This window comes from Lupinus angustifolius, chromosome LG15, assembly GCF_001865875.1.
Source record: "Lupinus angustifolius cultivar Tanjil chromosome LG15, LupAngTanjil_v1.0, whole genome shotgun sequence".
NCBI lineage: Eukaryota > Viridiplantae > Streptophyta > Magnoliopsida > Fabales > Fabaceae > Lupinus > Lupinus angustifolius.
Genome location: NC_032023.1, coordinates 17,480,709 through 17,501,695, shown reverse-complemented (window position 1 = coordinate 17,501,695; position 20,987 = coordinate 17,480,709). Strand labels below are relative to the sequence as shown.

The window sequence follows — 20,987 nt, the reverse complement described above, 5'->3', positions numbered from 1 at the left end:
ATATATGGGAAGGTTGTGTGTTCCACAAAGCTTATATCGTTGGCCCTTTTTTTGTTGATATTGGGGGAGAAATCTATGACCCTGAAACAAACTCTTGGATAGAAATGTCAAATGGAATGGGTGAGGGTTGGCCTGCAAGGCAAGCAAGTACAAAATCAAGTGTTGTAGTGGATGGTGAATTATATGCTTTAGACCCTTCTAGCTCTATTGATAGTGGAAGGATTAAGGTATATGACCAAGGAGAAGATGCTTGGAAAGTTATCATTGGAAAAGTGCCTATATTATGCTTCTGATTCAGAATCACCATGTTTACTTGTAGGTTTACATGGAATACTTAAACTGTTCTAAGGGCTGACATGAGGAATAACTATGACTCTTCTCCATCAACCTCAACTTTATCAACCACTTCCTTGCATGAATTTCTGGACTCGACGAATGAATCGGATGTCGTTGTTTGGAAGGTAGTATGTGAGATTAGAATACATTCTCCACATTGATTCTGCACTGACATTCTTCACATTGATAATTTGTTGCCTTGTAATATGTACATCAACGAATTGAAAGAAATCAACCACATGTGATTATGGTATACTAAGTGAGATAGCATATGTTATAGAAAGCACTTGCATGTTGAGATATTTAATGACAAACCCAAGTCCAGAGATAATTCAAGATTTGTTATGACTTGATTTTAATCACAACAAAAAATACAGCATGGTTCAGCCTGGGAAGAAAAGAAACAAGTTGTCACAAAAAAATTCTAAATAGAAAGAATCTTGTAAGATATTGTTCCTATACATAAAAACAATTACAGTATTAAGGCTCGGGTAGAAAATGATACATGAATATTTACTTGGCTTCTATTAGCCAAGGACATTTATTTACACCAATTATTATCAGCTTCTTTGAAGTGATGTAGCACCATACCAACCCTTGCAAAAATATAACTCCTTATAGCTTATAGGACCCCTTATATAAGCATAATCTATATCTATATCAATGTAATAAAAAAGATGGAATATATAATGGGGCCACTAACATCTTAACCAAGCATGAATTTTTATACTGTGCAAGGGGTGCAAAAAATGCTGCATTAACTTTGGCTATAAGAATGGTCCCTGAAGAAAGATGATGAGTTTGGAGTCTTCTTGAATGATGTTCTAGTATTCTTAAGAGTCATGTGTAGTTTTTGTCTCTCACCTTCAACCTCTGCAAACTGAAGACTTAACTGAGAATATCGGTCATGCATCTCTTTTAGTTCTGTCTCCACAGCAGAATGTCTTGCCTTTAGTTCTAACATGTCTTTGATTAGCTCATTGATATCCCTGAAGCTCCGAAATACTGCTTCTTCGTCACTATATTGTTTCAAGAAAGAGCTGGAGCATAGGAGAAAAAATGTCTCAAACTTTGTGGTTGAATGGTTTCAATGCTATTTTTCAGGAAATTTCTACTTAAGACAAAGTGGAGACTATAATTATCAGATATCTTAATTCTTAGCTGTTGCATAGAAGAGTGTACCTATGAAATTGGAGGCTTGAATTTTTCTTGGCCTGCAACGCTTGAGCAAGCTCAACCTCCAAAGCTAGCACCCTTTCTAAAGCATTACCACTGAAAGATGTTTCATTGAACACTGGGAATATGTTTCCTATCTCTTTATTAGCCTGAGCAAAGTACAAAATAAATAAGAATCTCGACAATGTTATGTTTCATAGTAATCAAAGCAATAAGAACCAATTACCTCGTGTAGCTGCACCAGTTCTCTTTGAAGACCTGGAAAACTTGGCTCGTGGCTGTATTCATCAACCTTAGGAAGCAAATTATCATTTTTCATCCTTTCCAACTGCAATCAGAAGATAAATCTTAGATAGAGATCATATTGGTATCAGACACAGCTACAAAAATAAGACCTCGAGGACAACAAAATTGCAAATGCTATACATATCTTGTAGCGCATGATATTATAAAAGGACAGTATATGAGTAAGGATGTAAAAAAGAGAGTAATGGAAACTAGAATGGATTAAAATGGTACAGATAATGCAGCTAATATTTAACAAATCTTAAAAAATTACCTCCTTATTCAAGTGATCAATGCTGGATTTCAAACTTTCAGTTAAAGCTACATAATTCTTTTCTTTTTGTTGCAAGTCCTCTTCAGCTCCAAGTGTTTGGCATCCATTTATAGCTCTAGATGCAAGAGGGTCCTATCAAATGATTATGCAAATAAACTTTTAATACTTATTGCAACCATGAACAATGTATTCCAAAAACTTTGGCTCTAATAGATAAATAACAAGTTTTGCAGGTAGCTTAAATAGGAGTCAGCATCCAATGATGATAAGTAGCCCTGATAGAAACTTTTATAACTTGATAAAAACCGAAAATTATGATTACATGATTGCATCACCAAAGTATACAAAAGCTGTATAGCAAGCATTATCTAGTATGAGAGAATAAATCACCTAGTAAAATAAAAAATTATTTCTTAATTAACATATCTTTATGGACACTGATATGTAAGAAGCAAGAAATTTGAACAACCAACACTTTTCAGTAATCAAAATCATTTTTTAATTCTTTTACCAATATATCATCCTATATATAAAGATTCTTGTATGAAGTGATAATTAAATATTCTTTAAAAAAAGGTAACCTCAGATTGCACATTGGTGAGTAAATTTGTATTCTCTGGCTCTTGATTGCAAGTTGAATGAGAAGATTTTTCTGTAGAATTCAATGAAGATGAGGATGTGTCATTGACCTCAATTGGAACTGAAGCATGAGATCTCAAACTCTCATTTAACTCCTTCTCCATGGTAAGCGCTACTTCAATTTTGGACTTCTCCTCATTGCACTTTAGAAGAGAAGCTTCTAGCTCTTGCTTTTCTTGTTTACAGCATTCAAGGGTTATCACTGAGCACTCCTTTTCAGCCTTTATCAGGTCATATGCATTTGACAAATTGCGTTTGTCAGAAATCACAGCCTGTAACTCAGCCTCCATTTCCAAGATCTTCATTCCCAGCTCTTCATTTATTTTTATTTGAGCCGCTTCAGATTTTTTTCTATTCTCAGTTTCCTCAGTTTCAGCTTGTAGTTTCCACAGCATTTCCTCACTATATTTTTTTGACAAAGCGAGTTGCTGTTTTAGTTCTTGCAACTTTGTTTCATATTGTTCCTTGATAAATGCAATTCTCAAGGATTCCTGCATAGCAACAGGTGGTCCTTCATGTCCTCTTCTGTCACGAGCATTAAGACACTCAGCTTCGGCCTTATCTTTCTGTTCCTTCAAATGAATAGACAAATTCTTGAACTCCTCTGTCTTAAGAGCCTGTTCAGAAAGCCTCTTGGTTAGGTCATTACATTGGTTCTGCAGCCGTAACAACTCCCCATCTGATTGTTTCAGTGAAGTTATTGCAACTTCCAGTTCATCCAATTTAGCCTGGAGAACAATACATTTGAGTTCAGATTCTTCCTTGGCCAAAAAGAGACTAGCCAGCACCTGCTCCAGCCTTGTAACCTCACGAACACACTGGCCTTCACGTGCACGAACATCGTTGACACTCTCTGTCCTACTTTTGTGTTCATTAAGTTCTGATATTATTGCACGATTTTGATCAATTAGTGCTCTACATTGAGAGGTAGAGGTCTCTAGATCAGATTTTAGGTTGTCAAGACTTGTCAATAATCTTGTATTCTCTGCAATATAAGTCGATTCTCTGCAAACACAGTCATTTAGTTGAGATTCTATATAAAAGCTCTTCTTATGAAGCACATCCAGTTGCCTGCAAGTGGAATTAAGTTTCTCAACAAGTTCCTCTACATGACCTTCATACTGAGCTCTGGTAGAAGTCATAAGAACATCTGTAGCTATAGAAAATTCATGCAGTTCAGAAAAGTAAGTTTCCAGACAATCAATAGAAGAAGACTCTCTTAAAGCATGTTCAAGCCGTTCCTCGGATTTCTGTAGAAGATATGACATTCTTGATTTCTCAAATTCCAAGTCTGTGACCAGTTGCTTGAGACTGACCAGTTCTTGCCTGTTCGTGTCAGATTCCTGCAGCTGGCATTGCTTCTCACTTAATTCTGTGGTTAGATCTATAACTGTTTTCTCCAATTTTTCTCTGGAGGTTCTCTCAGCATGCAACTCACTGTGCAGAGATAACAAGTTTTCTTTCAAAAAATTAAGCTCTGATGAAATCTTGGCAGAGTCGTCTGTTTTGTCCTGTAAAGACATCTCCAAGCTTTTCTTCTCCTCTATGGTTGCTTCTAAGGTCAGCTTACACGATGCGAGCTCACTAGATAAAGTATCTAGCTTCATAATTTCTTGAGCAAGGTCCTGATTTCTGGAATTAACTTCTTGTCTGTTCATATCAGAATCCTGCAGCTGGCATTGCTTCTCATTCAATTCAGTGGTGAGATCTGTAATTGTTTTCTCCAATTCTTCTCTGATGGTTCGTTCATCATGCAAATCATTGTTTCGAGAATGCAAGCTTTCTTTCAAAAAACTAAGCTCAGCTAAAATCTGGGAAGATTCTTCTGTTTTTTCCTGTAAAGACAATTCCAAAGCTTTCTTTTCCTCTGTGATTGCCATTAAGTTCAGCTTACACATTTTGAGATCATTGGATAAGGTATCTAGCTTTGTGACTTCTTCTGCAAGTTCCTGATTTCTGGAATGAACTTGGTGTCTGTTCATATCAGAATCCTGCAGCTGGCATTGCTTTTCATTCAACTCTGTGGTAAGATCTGTAACTGTTTTCTCCAATTTTTCTCTTACAATTCTCTCAGCATGCAACTCATTGTACAGAGAATTCAAGCTTTCTTTCAAAACATTAAGCTCGGATGAAATCTTGGCAGATTCTGCTGTTTTTTCCTGTAAAGACAATTCCTTAACTTTCTTTTGCTCTGTGACTGCTGCTAATGTCAGATTACACATTTCAAGATCACTATATAAAGTATCTAGCTTTCCGATTTCTTGAGCTATCTCCTGATTTCTGGAATTAAGTTGTTGTACCTCAGCTTCCAAATGATCAAAACCGGACAAAAATTCTTTGTGATGCTGAAAGTAAATCTCTTCACCTTCAAAACCAGCATTGATCCTGTCAACAATGACCTCAAAATCTAACTGAAGTTTCTGCAACAGAGAACCAGACACACTTACATTACTTAGTACCCCATGTAAATCATGCTCAAACTTCTTTTTCATGACTAGAACATCTGATTCAGCTGTGTGTAAAGATACTTGAGCCATATGTTTTTCATTCACTAAAACTTTCTTCTCATCAGTGAGTAGCAAGATCTTATCAAACACACTCTTTTGCCGCTCTTCTAGTTGCAAAAGGAGACCGTCTACGTCGCCACACTCTGAATCCAAACAAGCAGATCTACTACAAAGAGAAAGTTCACTGCAACTATCACCATACGATGCCAGCAATTTCTGCAACTTAGCAGACAAAAAGCTGACCTTATTATCCAGATTATCCTTCAAAGGAGTCAGCTCATCAAATTTAATTCTGAGACCTTTTAACTCTTCCTTCAAAATGGATATCTCGTTATGAAGATAACCATTTTCTAGGCTCTCTTTTTCCAATAAACTCTTCAATTCCAAGTTTTCTTCACTGCATGCTATGTATTTTCCCTCACAACTTCTATAATTTGTCAGAACAATTTCCAACTCGTTATTTTTCTGAGTAATAAGGTTGTTTTCATGAACAAGATCTTTTAAGCTTGCTTCTAAAATTTGGTTCTGGTGAGAAACTTCGTTGCTCTTCGCTGTGCAAATCTCATTGTACTCATTTAGTGAGAGGATGTCATTCATAGCATTCTGCAGCCTTAGCACCAGTAACTCATTGGATTCATTTGTGAGCTTTAGCTGCTGAGAGAGTCGAACAACTTCCTCTTTCATGAGTTGAATGTCAAGACTTGCTTCAATCAATGTTTCTTGCAGAGCCTTTGAAAACACATCTGAGTATATATTTACAAAATACATTTCACAGATTTCTTCTTCAACCTGCTTGTATAACCCCTCTTGCAACTGAAGTGATCTTTTCAAATCACTTAGAAAAATGTCTTCACCCAAATGTTGTCTATGTAAGGAAGAGCTCTGATTTTGACATAGCAATCGATTGGAAGTATGAGCTTCTGAAGTTTTTGGGTATTTCATGGGTTGGCGACCATCACCATTTGGAAGTGAACAATCAGAAAAGGTTTCCTTCAAGAGATTTTCATTTGTCTCATGCATAGAAACAATCTGGCAAGAAAGTACTTCAAGATCTTTTTGCAATTGACCCACAGCAATAGAATAGTTCAATCTAGCTCTTTTGAGGGCTGCTTCTGCAGAAATAGCCCTTCTTTCAAACTCGCTGCTGAGAGACTCCAAGATACGCTTGTCTTCAGAAAAGTTCATAGCCTGCTCATTCATACTCTGGTGCATTCTCTCCATCTCAGTCTTACCAGCAGAAATTGTGTATACACAAGTAGAATGTTCATTCCTGAGGTTTTGTAACTCAACCATCATCTGCCTTTGACTCTGCTCAAGTTCCTGAATAAGAGCTTCATAGTAGCACTCCATCTGGTCCATTTTCCTTACAAGGCTTTCCCTTTCGGTTTTGGATTCATCTAGCTCTCTTAGGAGTTCAAAAACTTTTCCTTTCATAGCAAGGGCAGGGTCGACCAAATCAGACTCGTGAGATGCAAGGCCAGGTATCGGAAAGTAATGAGCCATTCCTTCAGATTGAAATAGAGCTGCACCAGACCCAATATCTGTTAAAAATTGTTCACCTATGTGGAAATCCATTTTCTTGCTCTCTATCCCATTGGTAACATTGGCCCCTGATATCAGCCCTCCGGATTCTTGTTTGAGATCCTGAACAATCCCGACCAATGCTTCTAACTCCAGGTTGAGGAACCTAAAATCCCTTTCCGGAAATCCTATTGACACCTTCTTAATATCTCTTAACTTATCTTCCATGAGCAAAAGCCCCTTAAGCCATTTAGGCAGTAACTTTTGAAATAACTTATCCCGATCTGTTTCAGTTGGTTCTCTAGTAGTATGCGCCAAGCTCAACTTAGAACTTTTAAGCTGCTCAAATTCATCTTTAAACTTTGAACACTCTGCTTTTATTACAGTAACCTCTTTTGCTAGCTCTTCTCCTGACATGATCTCAGTAACAAGTTTCTCAGAAATTTTTTGTGTTTCAACTCCTATTTCATCAGCGTGATTTTGCAAAGAGCTAACCTCCAGTTTTAGATCAAAAATAGATGACTCAACTGCTTCTAAATTTCCTTTATCTATGCTCCAACCATGGACCCAATCACTGCCCTGTGATGAAAACTGATTATCAGGTGTGTCTCCTTTTTCTGGCTGAGGACTTTGACCGAGGGATACGCCTAAATCACCAGACATTGTGCTTTTAAGGCTGCCCACTTCATGTATACTAGAGATATCATGCTTCTCAGTATATACGCTTCCCGACGTAGAAGAGGAACCGTCAAATCCAGCAGCTGAGTCTGTATACTCTTCATTCGTCCCTGACTCTCCGAGCGAAGAAGCACAAGGGAGATCTTTAGTTTCTCTTTTCAATTTCGTTTTTGAATTGACCTAAATTCATAAAATAAACGCTAAACACATCAAGAGAATGAGAGGAAAAAAAGTAAACCAAGCCAATGAGCATGATTCTTAAGAAGGAATAAAAGTATATTCTGTAAATGTGTTTTTTTAAGAATGCATTAGGACCTTAATAAATAGATATATATGATTGAACTGATAAGTAACTAGTAAGAAAATCCACACAATTAAACCTCAGATGCACAGGGAACAGCCAGAATTCAAAATCTCTGGAAATCGCATCTCATATCTTAGGTAAGAGTAAGACAAGGATGATTCGACAACATAATTGTCACAGAAATGTGCTAGATTAACCCAGTCTATTAACAATATGAACATGCTTTTAATAGAACACTCCTAATAGATCAGTAAATATCAGTATAGAACATAAAGAAATATTTATTAGTGTATGTATAAAGATGTTGAATACTGATTAGTATTAGTAGCATAGATTCTTTGAACATCCAAGAGTTAATAATCTTTTAGAGAACATATATTGTGTAAAACTTCTAAAGGAGAGAAGGTATGAAACCTTATTTATATGCCTATTGACATTATGGTCAGGAGATGACTCTTTGCTACCCGGAGACTCATCACGAGTACCTTGGTCAGAGAATGTTTGTAGGCCCTTCTCTCTGAGTTCCCTCTGCTGCTCAAATTCTCTGAAAGTAATAATAACATCAAATAAGCAATTTTCAGCTAAAGTGCGTCCTTAAATATTGTACTTGTTATATGGTACCTAAAACCAGTTTTGGAAGTGAGCAGCTGCACGGTGACCTGGCTTCAAACAAGAAGAAACAAAATATTACATGTCATACCAGTTAAATCTCTAGTGACTGAAAATCTTTCGACGAGTATGCAAGAGTTGTATGTTATTGCCATGTAAACAGAAATGCACAACTTATTAGATTGTACTGCTACACAATCATGCAAGTTCATAACCAATAAACCAATTAACGCCAGAATTTCTCAGAGAAATAGAAAGTTCAGAGATCCTCACATGTAGTGTGGTTCCAGACTCACTTCCATTTAGAGGGAAAGTGATAGCTGTAGGCTTCAGGGCATCCACAAAATCAGCCAAATTGATGTTGGCCTCACCAAGGATGCTAGATCGTGAAGAACCCTGAAGTAGTAAGGCCAAAAATTAAATTAGTACAGTTCTAACTTCTAACAAGACAAACGGCCGCAAGTCACTCTTGTGGGAAAATAAAGACAGAACTTAGGTTTTTTTGCCTATCAATAACATATAAACAACTACATAATATAATGAAGATCTCAGTGCAAAGATTATGGGTGCAATAAAAAATTAAGCTTCTACATTATGCATCATTGATGTGATTGATATAATGGAGGTCCGTGTGTGATGTCATGTACAACACGGTCAGTCTTGTGTAACATGGTTTCAGCTTTTCACATTTGACACCTCTATAAGTCCTATGTCATAAAGCATAATAGAATATAACCATTTAAAAGTCAGAAAAGAGCATTACCATCCCCACAACAAGTTTATAAAGCTTCTCCTCATATTGTCTTGTTTTAATGTCTTGCAGAAGTCTTGTAGTTTCATAAATTGGATCTGACCACTTGCAAGTTCCATTTCTCACACTTGCTTTAGTGGTCTTTGCTGTAGCTTTCCCAGTGTCAACAGGGATGAATGAGATAAACAGTTTATCCCATCCAGACTGTGGAATCTAGACCATGCAGAAACAACCCATATCCTCAATTATTGCATAAAGAGAGAGATCTAGAACTATAACAGGTAAAAAGGAATCAACAATAGTAACAATAACTCGGTAACAATGCAAAGCATATTAATATAGATTCCTTCCAAATTTTCGACTAATTATAGTGACTGATAAAATATAAATTTTCTCCAGGACATCACCTGACTTGACATAATTACTTTAATGCTGATGCTGACCATATTAAGGGCCGTGTAACTCTTAAGCAGAAACAGGAAGTGAAGTGGCTTCTTGCATATTATATTCTCAGAAGGGCGTTTTGAAATGGCAAACAGTGAAGATAGAGATAAAAATAATTTGAAACAAATGATACAAATGAGTTCGAGCGAGCTTAGTTGATAAAGAACTCAACACCTGGATTATGAGACCTCATATACTTAATAGAGTTTGATTAAATTTTCAGCAAGACAGGGGGAACTTGAACCTAATCATGTTCATTCAACAATATGCTAAGCTTGGTCAACAATTTTATGTCTTCTTCAACGATTGCATAAATCTACCAAGTGTTCATTCCTCACACAACGATTGTAGATCATTTTAGTTTTAATAATGTCAAAATTGGACACTCCTAGTTTACTCAAGTAACAAATTAGAATGATGTAGTGCTATGAAGCACGGATACTGATACGTGTGTCAGATACGATACGTATCCGATACGTTGACACGCATTTTTAAAAAAATACAGGATACGATGTAGTGCATATAACAAGTTACAGCTTTACAGGAAATATATCTTTTATCCCTTTACCGAAAAAACAAACTTTTTGCCATGAAATTTAAAATTAAAAATCCAAAGAATAAAGTAAAATTTGCATAGTTGGAAAACTTACATGTGTAGCAAGGAACTGGAGCCGGAAAACCACCTTCACTTTTGTCTTCTCAACCTTCCACTTAGTGACTCTTGACATTGTTCAGACTTAATCACAACTAAAATGCACTACTGCATAACTTAAGGATTCCACTTTTGTTCCAGTTCCCAAATCCAGTTAGTTCTCCTGAAAGCAAGAGAAGCAAAGTTTCACATGTATCCTTTCTTAGGCAAAAATTTAAGTAATTCCACTCTCCTGAATTCATGCCCCATTAAGCAAACTTTAAAAGAAACTAGGTGATTTGAAAACCCCTCTAACCAATTTAGAATTCACTAATCCAAAATTACAAACAGTAGAAATAAAAATTTCTTAGATGAATTAAACGTTTATTCTGGTTAACAAACATGAAGAGCTAAAGGGGCAGACAAGCACACATTTCGGATCCAAATTAAGCAATGCATTTATCCAGAAAATGTTTTTTTATACTGAAATTAGTAAATATTCATAAACTCATAAGGTTCAGCCACAAGAGGCACCAATTGCATATAGGAACTTCTAGCACTAACAACCTATAACTGTGAAGTGAATCATAATTTCCAACTTCAAGTTTGATGAAAATAACCAAAAACATTATAACAAAAATGCTAGATCTCCAATATAAAACATCAAAAACAGTTTTGAACAAAATACATTTTTCAATCTAACGAGTTCTTCTAACTCAACTGAAACATTTCTCTATCCAAACTCACAAGGCTAACCATTTTTTCACCAAATGAGATAACTAATTTCAACATTTTAAAAACAGAAAGAAAGATAAAAAGGGCATGGAAGCAGAACCATTGGAAAAAAATAACAAAGAAAAATACATAAAAATAAAACCTTTTATATTTTTCCTTCCATGGCATACTCATTTATTTCATACCTTGCTGAGAGAAGATGAAAGCTGAAATTTTTGGCTTGGAAAACAGGCAGATAGAACTGAAAGAATTCGACTTTGGTGAGACAATGAGACTACCCAAAAAACTCAGAGCACAAGGACTGACAAAAGTCAAGAGTAGAAGAGAATCCTAAAATAAAAATATGTCATATTCAAACCAAAACATTACCACAGTGAAAGGGTAATGTTGGTTAATATGTTACTACAAAAAATTTTATTTATCTCTTTTCATATATATATATCCAATGCCATGTGATTGGTGATGACCCCAACAGAACTTTTTTTAATTCATCTAACTCATATGGTACCCATTGTATGCTGCAAAGTTATCTTAGTTGATAAGGTTTCAGTTCATATTTTAGAAGGATTTAAGTACAAGTTTTTATTAGTAAATAGTTTATCAGTACTTTTACTAGCCTTAAGTGGGGCTCTTAACCCAATTTTCCTATGTTTTTAACCTTTTTAATTTATATATAGTTATATATATATATATATATATATATATTCACAGAAAAAATCATTAAAAACCACCCAACTAATGCCACTAAAAAGGTGACACCTAAGATTTGTCAAAGTGACCATATTCTTTTTTTTAATTACCATATTGAAGTTAAGTATTGTTGATTATTAATTAATTAATTTATTATTTTATGAATGATGTGGGGGTACATTGGGTAGGTACTATAGCTACAGATCTGTGACTGCTTAAGAAGCAAGAAAGATTGAATCTTTAGAGGCAAGGATGCAAGACCCATTTCCACTTGGATTGTTTTGAGTGTGTATTTGTGTGGGTTTTGGATTGTTAGACTTCAAAGAAAGAAGATAAGGTACTGGCATAACGTGAATTAGGAGTAAATAAATGGAGTTTAAAGCCATTAATAAGTAAGGTGAAGTGTTGCTTTGAGGGATTAGATGTTCTATCAACTTCACAAACCCACCAAAGCATTTGATTAGTGAAACTTTTTTGTATTTTTGATGAGCTTCTGGTTAGTGATTATCCTTCAATTATTGCCTAATTTAATAATAGTACTAGCTATGAGTTGAAGAAATTTATTTCATTCCTAATGTTCTCTTGCATGCTGATTTTTCTGTGTTGCCAATGGTCTTGTGATTATGACTAAAGTGAGACATGAAGACAAAATTTCATTATCCTTCCTAGATTTATGACCTGTTTTGGGGGTTAGGACAATAAAGTCATTGTAGTGCTGTTTAGACACCTCTATCAGTCTATAATGTTTGTTAACCAAGAAAATGAGCCATTTTAATATTACAAAAATAAGATGAGTTCATTTTATTTCTCTTCTTAAAAATAAACTAACTGAACACTCAAGTGCACCTACTATTTATATTCAAATAAAAATGTAGAATTAGTTCTTGATGGATAGTCAAGTGCATGTGAATTATATTTTGCTTAGACCAAATATTAACAAAATTCTATTAAAATGCAACATCTGGCTCATTGCTATAGGAATCTCTATTGGTATTTTGAAGTCAAACTGTTAAGGAATTTCCTCAGGTATGTAGTTTAAAACAAATGAGATTATTATGAGTAGCAAAATCAGGTATGGGAACTAATATGTATACAATCAACAGATAAGACAAAAAAATTTACATTGAAGAGTATAATGTTGGAAACATGCAGAGAAATAGCATGAATGAAACTTATGTGTATAATGATTAGCATATAATAATTTAAATGCAGAATATGGGAGTAGTGGGGTCACATGGGTTTGTGTTTGATAGAGGAGCCTCTATTTCAATTTTCAATTTTCAATTTTCAACTTTTTAGTCAGAGGAGTATTGATCATGTCACACAGATACAGCTAAGTTCAATGCCCTTTATGTTTATGCTGTAATAACTCTCCCATCACGTGCATCATTCACATGATGCCTCTCCCTAGTGTTTTCTTACTTTGTTTTATTTTGATGGTTTAGTATTGTCATGTTTTTTCTGTTACACTTCCTTTTATATTTTAACTCTACTTTTTGTCTTTTTTTGTATGAGAGTATGTAATGTTATCATAAATATATTTATATATTCATTATATCATCTATCATCATATATTTACAAGGATCAATAACGATTAAATATGAACGTAAAAGCTCTTACTTCCTGATTTATATATCATTTTTTTTGTCAATCATATCTCTCTCTTGATCCTTTTCTTTCCTGACCAGCCTATATACCTATGATATTGTGATAAAAACATTTTCTTTTGGATTAACACCGAAAGATGAACATTTAATGAAAAGGTGTAAAGGGCTTTTACTTGAGTGGGGATCACTCAATTATCAAAAGAAGGATGCAAAAAAATGCTTTTACATAAGCTGTTATTAAATCTTGGATAAGATTATCTCATGGGTTGGATACCCACTTCACAAACGACATTAGTATAAAAAAAGTGGAAATCACGAGACTATTTGCACTTTATTCTGCCTTGATGACAATAATCACAATACTAATTAATAAAGTTGGGCACATTATGATTATACAATGTTAACACAGCAAAATATTATATTTATCATAATGCTCACACATGAAACAGTAGTTTTTGAAAAATCAAATGTATTAAATGAGAAATGACATTTGCTCTAAAAACAATTAAACAACATACAGTTATACGCATATGTACAGTTTATACTTTGCTTGTTTCAGGAATAAAAGATTAAAAAAACATATGAGTATATGACATGTATACTTTTTGTTTCATTATCTAAATAATTTCTATATAGGAATAATGTCAGAAAAATCATATGCAATAATCATTATCTATGTTCAATTCTTTGTCAGCATTAATCAATCGCCATATTAGATCCAATTTGATTTGTAGAAGGCAAAATGGATAACACACATTAGTCTACGAATTATTGATTATTTTGTAATTATATCAATTGTATAATCAAATTCTGTTATGATTAGTTTAAGCATTATTAATGAAATCATATTCTGTTTTTGCATAAAAAATTGAGAGTTGTAGACTTTGTCGACATTTCAGAGGACATTAATAATATTAGGAAGATTTGTATTTATCTATACAAATTTAAAAGTATAATTTTTTTCGGTGGACGTAAATTTCCATTGTCTTTAGTATCCATCACTACATAGGTTCATGCAGCAATGACATTTCCAAATGCATGCCTTCACCAAAGAATGAAGAAGATGCATGAAGCCATCAAAAGTACATGCCTTTTCATATTGGGCAAAACAATAAAGGTTTCTTGTTTCATGTCCTACACAACTGGTTTTCATTTCTTTACAACTAAAGTTACAAAATGAAATATGAGGATACTGAATTCTTTTCAAAAAGAATGCTTGTGAACCTTTTATATGATGAATCTAATTAATTTCCTGACCCACCCATGGTTAAATTTGAGCCTTCGGACCTTACTCCTTTCTGTAAAATAAAGTTGCTTCTTCTCCCTCATCAATTATCACAAATAGCAAAGTTCCTTTTAAATTATGAGCCTACTTATTATGGAAGAAATGTCATAGTAATTTTAAGTGTAAATTACATTCACATCCTGAGTTTTAATGAAATTATACAAATCATCCTTTTTTATACCTACACAAATTACCCATATTATATACATATATTTACTACACCACCTCTGCACAAGAAATAAGTGATCTTTTAAACAAAAAAATGATAGGTGTAATTCAGTTAAACAAAGTATGATATATTGTGGACACAAATCTAAACAGTATAAGATTCAACATCTCTTCATTATTTTTAATTCATTATAAAATATAACAATAATTCTAAAGCTATATTATTTAAATCACTCTTATAATATAAGATCTAATATATCTTTCATTATTTAAGAGATATTAGTAAACGTACGTTTGATGTATGGTTGAGTACATTTGATGTATTCATGTACAAATAAAACGTAGGAACAAGCAACTGTAGGTAGTAAATGCAGAACAAGAAATAATAAAACCATATTCTTCTCAGTCCCAATTCTCTATCTAATGTGCCTTTCAATAGAGATGTGTGAAATGGGAAGGAAAGTTAACATATAACATTGACATTTGAGTGATAATTTTTAATAGAAAATCAGTATCAATCTATTGTGGTATTTTCAAAAAAACTTTGAACCTTTGATAGCACATGTTAGCCGTTCAAACCCCAGTCATAAGTCTGATATGTCACCTTCAAATCCGAAGTAGCAAGCAAGTCCAGTAATTTTTCCGAGTCAGCTGAATCTAAGTAGTTTGATACATGCTTGAGTACCTCTACCTCGTTCTTGCCAAAATCTATACTATACCTGAGAATGAAAAAGGAGAAGGAAGTAAAGAACAACACTGAAGATTTCAAAATCACCAATAAAGTTTTAATCTTAGCACTGCTTATTATTATGTCTTTCATTCAATAACCATTGATAATAGTGGAAACATGTACATTTTTAACTTTTACATCTAATATTAAACATCAGAATGCACTTTTTAACAATATACTGTGCATTTGCAATCATGCATGACCCTTATGTATTTATAAGTTGAAGTGATATTCAATGTGGTCCTAGACTTCAAAAATACAACTTAGATACTGAATTTGAAGTTTGAACCATTCACCTAAGTGTAGAATTTCAAAGATTTCCCTTCTCATTGTGAGAAAATGTGCTTGTGTTCATGAAATATTCAATGAGTTGTTCATTGTTTAAATTTACCAAAAAATCAAATCAATCATATTCAGAATCAACCTTGAACGAACTTACCATTTAAGGATCATACTAGCATGTGCAGTCTTTGCAGTCAAATCAATTACAACACCTCCACTCCTCAAGAAATTACGGGCTGCATCCATTAATTCTTCATCAATATTTTTAGGAGAATAGCACCGAAGAGCAGGCCCAGATCGGGTACCACATACCAAAGCAAAATGAATAAGAGGCTCAGGGTAAGGGAGCGCCACCTGACAGAAAGAAAATTGAGCATCAAAGCCACTTCACATCAAGTAACTTCATAGTGAACGCACATGCGCCAAATCCAAAAAGTTTTTTGTGAAATACAGGGAAACTAATTTCTCTAAATGTAAGTAGAGTGGGCACATTAAGGGATTTAACAACACACTATAAAACACTACGTAATTAAGGTTAGAATGTACTTTTGTTACAGAAGATGCAATAGAAGCTTATTTTAATAAAGTGTGCTATTTTCTAACAGGACCTTTGATTTTTGACTCTCAAGAGTTATGACTTATGACTACATATTCATTGTTAAATTTGCAATAAAAGCTGATTTCATTAAAAGTATGCTATTTTCTAATACGACCTTTGATTTTTTACTCTTAAGAATTATGACTATATATTCAAAGTTAAAATTAAGGAGTTATGTAATTTTATTACAGAAGATGCAGTAAAAGCTGGTTTCATTAAAAGTATGCATGCTATTTTCTAATACGACCTTTGATTTTTTACTCTTAAGAGTTATGACGACATATTCAAAGTTAAAATTGCTTAAACTAGATAGCATAACTACTTTATAAGTGTCACTAACACAGTTACTATACTAACAAAAAATTAAAGCACCAGAAGTAAGTAATAAAAAATGTTGATAGCTTACCCTTGTCCGCTTATCTTTTGCACCAAATGGCTTCTTAAGGTTATAAGGCGGTCGCTGGTTTCCCCTCAATATGCCATTATGAATAGCTGAAAGCGAGTAGGTGGACCCACCAATAACGTATCTGAACTCTCCAAATAATTTTCTTCTTTCCAGTGCTCCAACTGGATGCCCCAATACCAATATTGCATGGATAGCCATCATATTATAAAGATTAATAAAGAAAGCAAGCTTCTCTTCTCTAGACAAATCCCATATTTCGACTCTTTGGAGTTCCTCGACTATTCTCAGATACCTAAAATGATAATTGTATAATAACAGTGAAAATTCCAGAAACAAATGAATGGATTATAAAGATTGCATGCCATGTTTAAGTTCTAAAGTGAAGCAAAAGGAAGAAAATGTTAAAGAAACCTTGCGAATTCCTCACTTCCATGCATACTCGTATAATCAACATGACGTCCATCTTCAGAAACATAGGCTTCAAACATTGCATACGACAGAAATCTCAGCCTTGACGCAATTTCTGCTATTGGCTTAGGCTTCACAGTAAGTATTCCCCTTCGAATGTTATGACATTGTGATTCCACAATTGGATCATCATCCAAAAACCGATATAAATGATTGCCATCCTCAAATATGTTCTCACTAAAACAAAACAAAAATCATTGAAAATCGAGATATTTGTCAAATCTCAAATCTGTAACAAAACATAATTAAAACAATGGAAAGTGGAAACACTAAACAAAGTACTTGGACTCACTCAAGAGCATGATGAAAGAAGAATTTGCTAGCAAGCTTTTGTGCAAACTCAACAGCCTATAACAACAAAAAAGATTTACAATGACACCAATGCCATTATGAAGCTAGACATTGTATTAATGAACCAATGAATCAATTGTACATTTAGTGGATGATTTGTTTAACCATTTGATTGAAAATGTAGCAGCCACACCAAATTCTGTACAATAAATGATTAAATATGATGATCTGTACATGGTTTTTTAATGGTTGTGGGCATTAGACCCATGCTTGAGAAATAAGATCAATCTTACCTCTTGCCTTTCCAAATATTGATCTTCTGATAAGAAGTCCACAGCTTCTGAGGCAAGAAAACAGTTAGAGAACCTGCGCATTTTGTAAAATCGGTCCTTCACAGCAATAGATTCTTTCATTTTGCGGACAACTAGAGCCAATTCATCAAGTGCCCCACTACTCGACTCATCATCCTCTCCAGGTAGAGGAGGTGATGGGGCTTCAAATATTGGTGCTTCAGTAATAAGAAAGTCTATCTTCTCATCAAGCTTGCCAGACTCATTTAAGGTCTTTACCTCACTCAGTCCTCCAATAAGTATTTCATTGAAATAAACCTTGGGAACAGAAGTAGACCCAGAAATCCTCTCCAGCTCCATCTTTCTACTCGGGTACACATCTACGTTGATTTCAACATACCTAAGCCTTTTCATGTGTAAAAAATGCCTAATCTGTTTAGATTCTTCGCACCCCAATCTTGTGTATAGTATTATCCGTCCTTTCATGTCTATTGGTGTTGGTGGACCTCTGGTTAGGGAATCCCTCCGCTCAGTTTTGTTTTCCACATCAGCATCAGATGACTTCTTTAGATAATTTAAGGGATTCCAGTCAAATTTCTCTACTGACTTCTCAGAAACAGCATTGGGCTCACTGTTACTTGAGAAGCTCCTCACATCCTTACCTTCATCATCAAAATTACCCGCAGCACCTTCATCGCTTTTCCCAGAAAGGCGGCGCAGCATAGTGGAGACTGCTACTGCACTTTTCTCCTTGACAAAATTTTTAAGAGCCACTGCCTTCTCAACCACAACTAGAGTCTCCTGGTCTGAGTCCAACTTACGCGTAGATGAGCTCCGGCAAGCTTCCATCCCGGGAACCTCTGTTCCATCAAATACAGGCTCTAAATTGGGGTCCTCACTTGGAATTTCATCTGCAATTTGATCCATGTTCTTTGGTTCCTTGTCTCTACTCTCATCCTCCTCTTTAGCCAAGTCATTCTGCACAACGTCATTTGTGTTTACCTCTTGACTTTTAGGCTCAAAATCTCCACTGGCATCCACCTTATCACAGGAATACTCTTGTGCAACAGTATTGCCTTCGATTTCTCCAACTATATTTATCTTGTTTGACTTATCATCTTCTTCAGTGTCAAATCCATGGCCATTGTGACCAATATCCAAAGTTTTTGTCTCATTCGATTGCTTATCCTGATATTTACCTTGGATATCTAGAGCATCTAGTTCCAACTTCTCAACAGACTGAGATATTGTTTCCTTTGTCTCCACTAACTCTCTATTTTCCATGGTGAAAGCAAGCAACAGTTCACAAGCTAACCTATAACTACTAGAACTGCAAGAAACCAAAATATAAAAAAAAATAATTATGGCGCAATTAGCCATTCAACACTAAGGATTTAATTATGATGCACTATTAATATAAAAGTGTCAGCAATGTTATTCGGCAATTCATATCCCATGACGAAATTTGACAAATTCAATTGGCTGGTGGTATATTCAATGAAACTTGGAGTTAAAGAGGTAATATTGCCAAATGAAAATGATTCTGAGTGTTTAGGAATTCACATTCATACTATTAATTTTCCTTAAAAGTTTCGAGCAGTGCTATATGGTTGGAATAAAATCCCAACGAATTGTTATGAATTGCATGGGGCCCAATCAGAAACCAACTTCAGCTGCTGGGGTTTGTGGAGGGTCCTTGCAAGCTAGTAGGCCGATTACAGAATTCGAACTCATGACTTTCGATGCTCAAAGGTCACACATGGTAATATATATAACTAGTTCATAGGGTAAAAAACTTGCCTAATCACTAATACCAATGACCAACTTAATCCACATCCTCTTTATGATTAAAAACTGAACATGCATCCAGATACACATAATTCTATTTTTGTTGTGTGCCAATGGTGTCACCAACTGACAGAAGAAGACGAGACACATAATTCATCTACTTCTAAACTTGAATTTATAGCATAAATAAGATTTAGAAAGTCGCAGTAAGTTCAGATTTATAATCACAATCACACACAGCAACACAGCTATAACAAACAGGAATGATGAGTACCTTGTTCATGATTCAACTATTCAGTGAAACAAACATGAAATCTAAAAGAAAAAATCCTTCTGTAACAATCCATCACATATCTATATGAATCGTATATTGCATAATAGAGAATTAAAGAAAGAAGAAGATGAAAATGAAATGAAAGAACTTACAGTTAGAGAAGGGAATGGTGAGAGGATAAAGAAGAAAGAGAAGAGTTGATGCGTTATGTTATGTTGAAGTGAGACTTTGAGAGAAATAGAAACCGTAGTTGACATTTCAGACAGAGAAGCGGGAACTTCGTGGGGCGGGCCCCCAAGCCCATATCTTATGCCCGTCACGTATTCGAACCGTTTCCTTTTTTAGGGTGCATCTAAATTTATAACTAATATTCACAACTCTAATGATATAAGATTTTATTACATCTCTAAAAATATTAAAAGATAAAAGATTTTATTTTAAAAAATAATATTTGTTAGAAGAAATAATCACACATAAAAAAAGATTAATTCATGTGAATGAATACTTATTAATTTTACTTTTTATGTAAAATCCCTTTGTTACACTGTTTGGTTAAGGGAGTGAATATATTTTATCTAATACATAATTTACCACTCAGCTGATATAGTGTTACATATCCAAGTTTCTAATATCCAAATTTTCCAATACCAAATTATGATAATTTTCCTGGTGGGGCCAAATTATAATAGTTTATTTGATTAGCTTTCAATGTATCTAAAGTTTCGAAGTCAAAATATATATAGTTGTAAATACAACTTGTTTTGAATTTTAGATCTTACCATATAATTCAAATCTATAGTCCACATGACCAATTCCAAACTATAATTTTAATCTTCCCAGTCAAATTATCCCTTAATGATTTATTAATACGTGTATATTAACCTCAAATAATAAAAGATGAGGAAATATCCCTTTTATCTATTTAATCCACATTCTAGCTATCAATTATAGAGAAATCCAATGATTTAAATTAATGAGTAGATCTAAATTATCAAATATCCTTAAAATTGATGACTAAATAAAAAATAAATTTTAAAAACTTATTCTGAATAGATGGATTCTCACTCATAAAAGATATAAAGTAATGGGGGAATATATAATAATTGTCCCAGGTAGTGCCGTGTTTTAGATATTCCAAAAGTCTTTTCATTTTTAATTTGTTATTGTTCTTAGTCGCATTCACGTGTCATAAATGTCAACAAATTTTTTCTGCAATTGTT

General features: G+C 34.2%; 2 protein-coding genes across 9 annotated transcripts; both read right to left on the bottom strand.

Moving 5' to 3' along the window:
• LOC109328122 (putative leucine-rich repeat-containing protein DDB_G0290503) lies at window positions 732-11,271 on the bottom strand. 5 transcript variants are annotated; one of them, XM_019561421.1, is made up of 12 exons: window positions 11,033-11,271; window positions 10,175-10,339; window positions 9,093-9,293; window positions 8,603-8,725; window positions 8,342-8,379; window positions 8,135-8,264; window positions 3,811-7,596; window positions 2,653-3,768; window positions 2,072-2,203; window positions 1,739-1,840; window positions 1,519-1,661; window positions 732-1,376 (listed from the first exon to the last, which is right to left on the bottom strand). In XM_019561421.1, exons 2-12 carry the CDS (start codon window positions 10,250-10,252, stop codon window positions 1,094-1,096), a joined length of 6,132 nt encoding a protein of 2,043 aa, XP_019416966.1. In that variant the 5' UTR covers window positions 10,253-10,339; window positions 11,033-11,271; the 3' UTR covers window positions 732-1,093. The 5 variants fall into 5 exon arrangements, with proteins under 5 accessions (XP_019416966.1, XP_019416963.1, XP_019416964.1 ...); XM_019561418.1 differs by having other exon boundaries at window positions 2,653-7,596; XM_019561419.1 differs by having other exon boundaries at window positions 2,653-7,596; window positions 11,076-11,271.
• On the bottom strand, window positions 15,178-20,027 carry LOC109328264. 4 transcript variants are annotated; one of them, XM_019561650.1, is made up of 8 exons: window positions 19,920-20,027; window positions 18,716-19,035; window positions 17,709-18,667; window positions 17,417-17,472; window positions 17,068-17,301; window positions 16,657-16,948; window positions 15,810-16,006; window positions 15,178-15,359 (listed from the first exon to the last, which is right to left on the bottom strand). In XM_019561650.1, the coding sequence occupies exons 2-8, from the start codon at window positions 18,987-18,989 to the stop codon at window positions 15,206-15,208; spliced, it is 2,166 nt and encodes a 721-aa protein (XP_019417195.1). In that variant the 5' UTR covers window positions 18,990-19,035; window positions 19,920-20,027; the 3' UTR covers window positions 15,178-15,205. The 4 variants fall into 4 exon arrangements, with proteins under 4 accessions (XP_019417195.1, XP_019417196.1, XP_019417193.1 ...); XM_019561651.1 differs by having other exon boundaries at window positions 17,709-18,649; window positions 18,731-19,035; XM_019561648.1 differs by having other exon boundaries at window positions 17,709-19,035.

What these genes read in the sequence shown, in the direction of transcription:
- LOC109328122 (XM_019561418.1), bottom strand. Translation starts at nt 10,252, where the DNA reads ATGTCAAGAGTCACTAAGTGGAAGGTTGAGAAGACAAAAGTGAAGGTG. An exon ending in TCCAGTTCCTTGCTACACAT is followed by an intron (nt 9,294 to 10,174) that starts GTAAGTTTTCCA and finishes TGCATGGTCTAG; the next exon opens with ATTCCACAGTCTGGATGGGA. An exon ending in AACTGGTGCAGCTACACGAG is followed by an intron (nt 1,662 to 1,738) that starts GTAATTGGTTCT and finishes TACTTTGCTCAG; the next exon opens with GCTAATAAAGAGATAGGAAA.
- LOC109328264 (XM_019561648.1), bottom strand. Translation starts at nt 18,989, where the DNA reads ATGGAAAATAGAGAGTTAGTGGAGACAAAGGAAACAATATCTCAGTCT. An exon ending in AATATTTGGAAAGGCAAGAG is followed by an intron (nt 17,473 to 17,708) that starts GTAAGATTGATC and finishes TTGTTGTTATAG; the next exon opens with GCTGTTGAGTTTGCACAAAA. An exon ending in TTCTTTCATCATGCTCTTGA is followed by an intron (nt 17,302 to 17,416) that starts GTGAGTCCAAGT and finishes GTTTTGTTTTAG; the next exon opens with TGAGAACATATTTGAGGATG.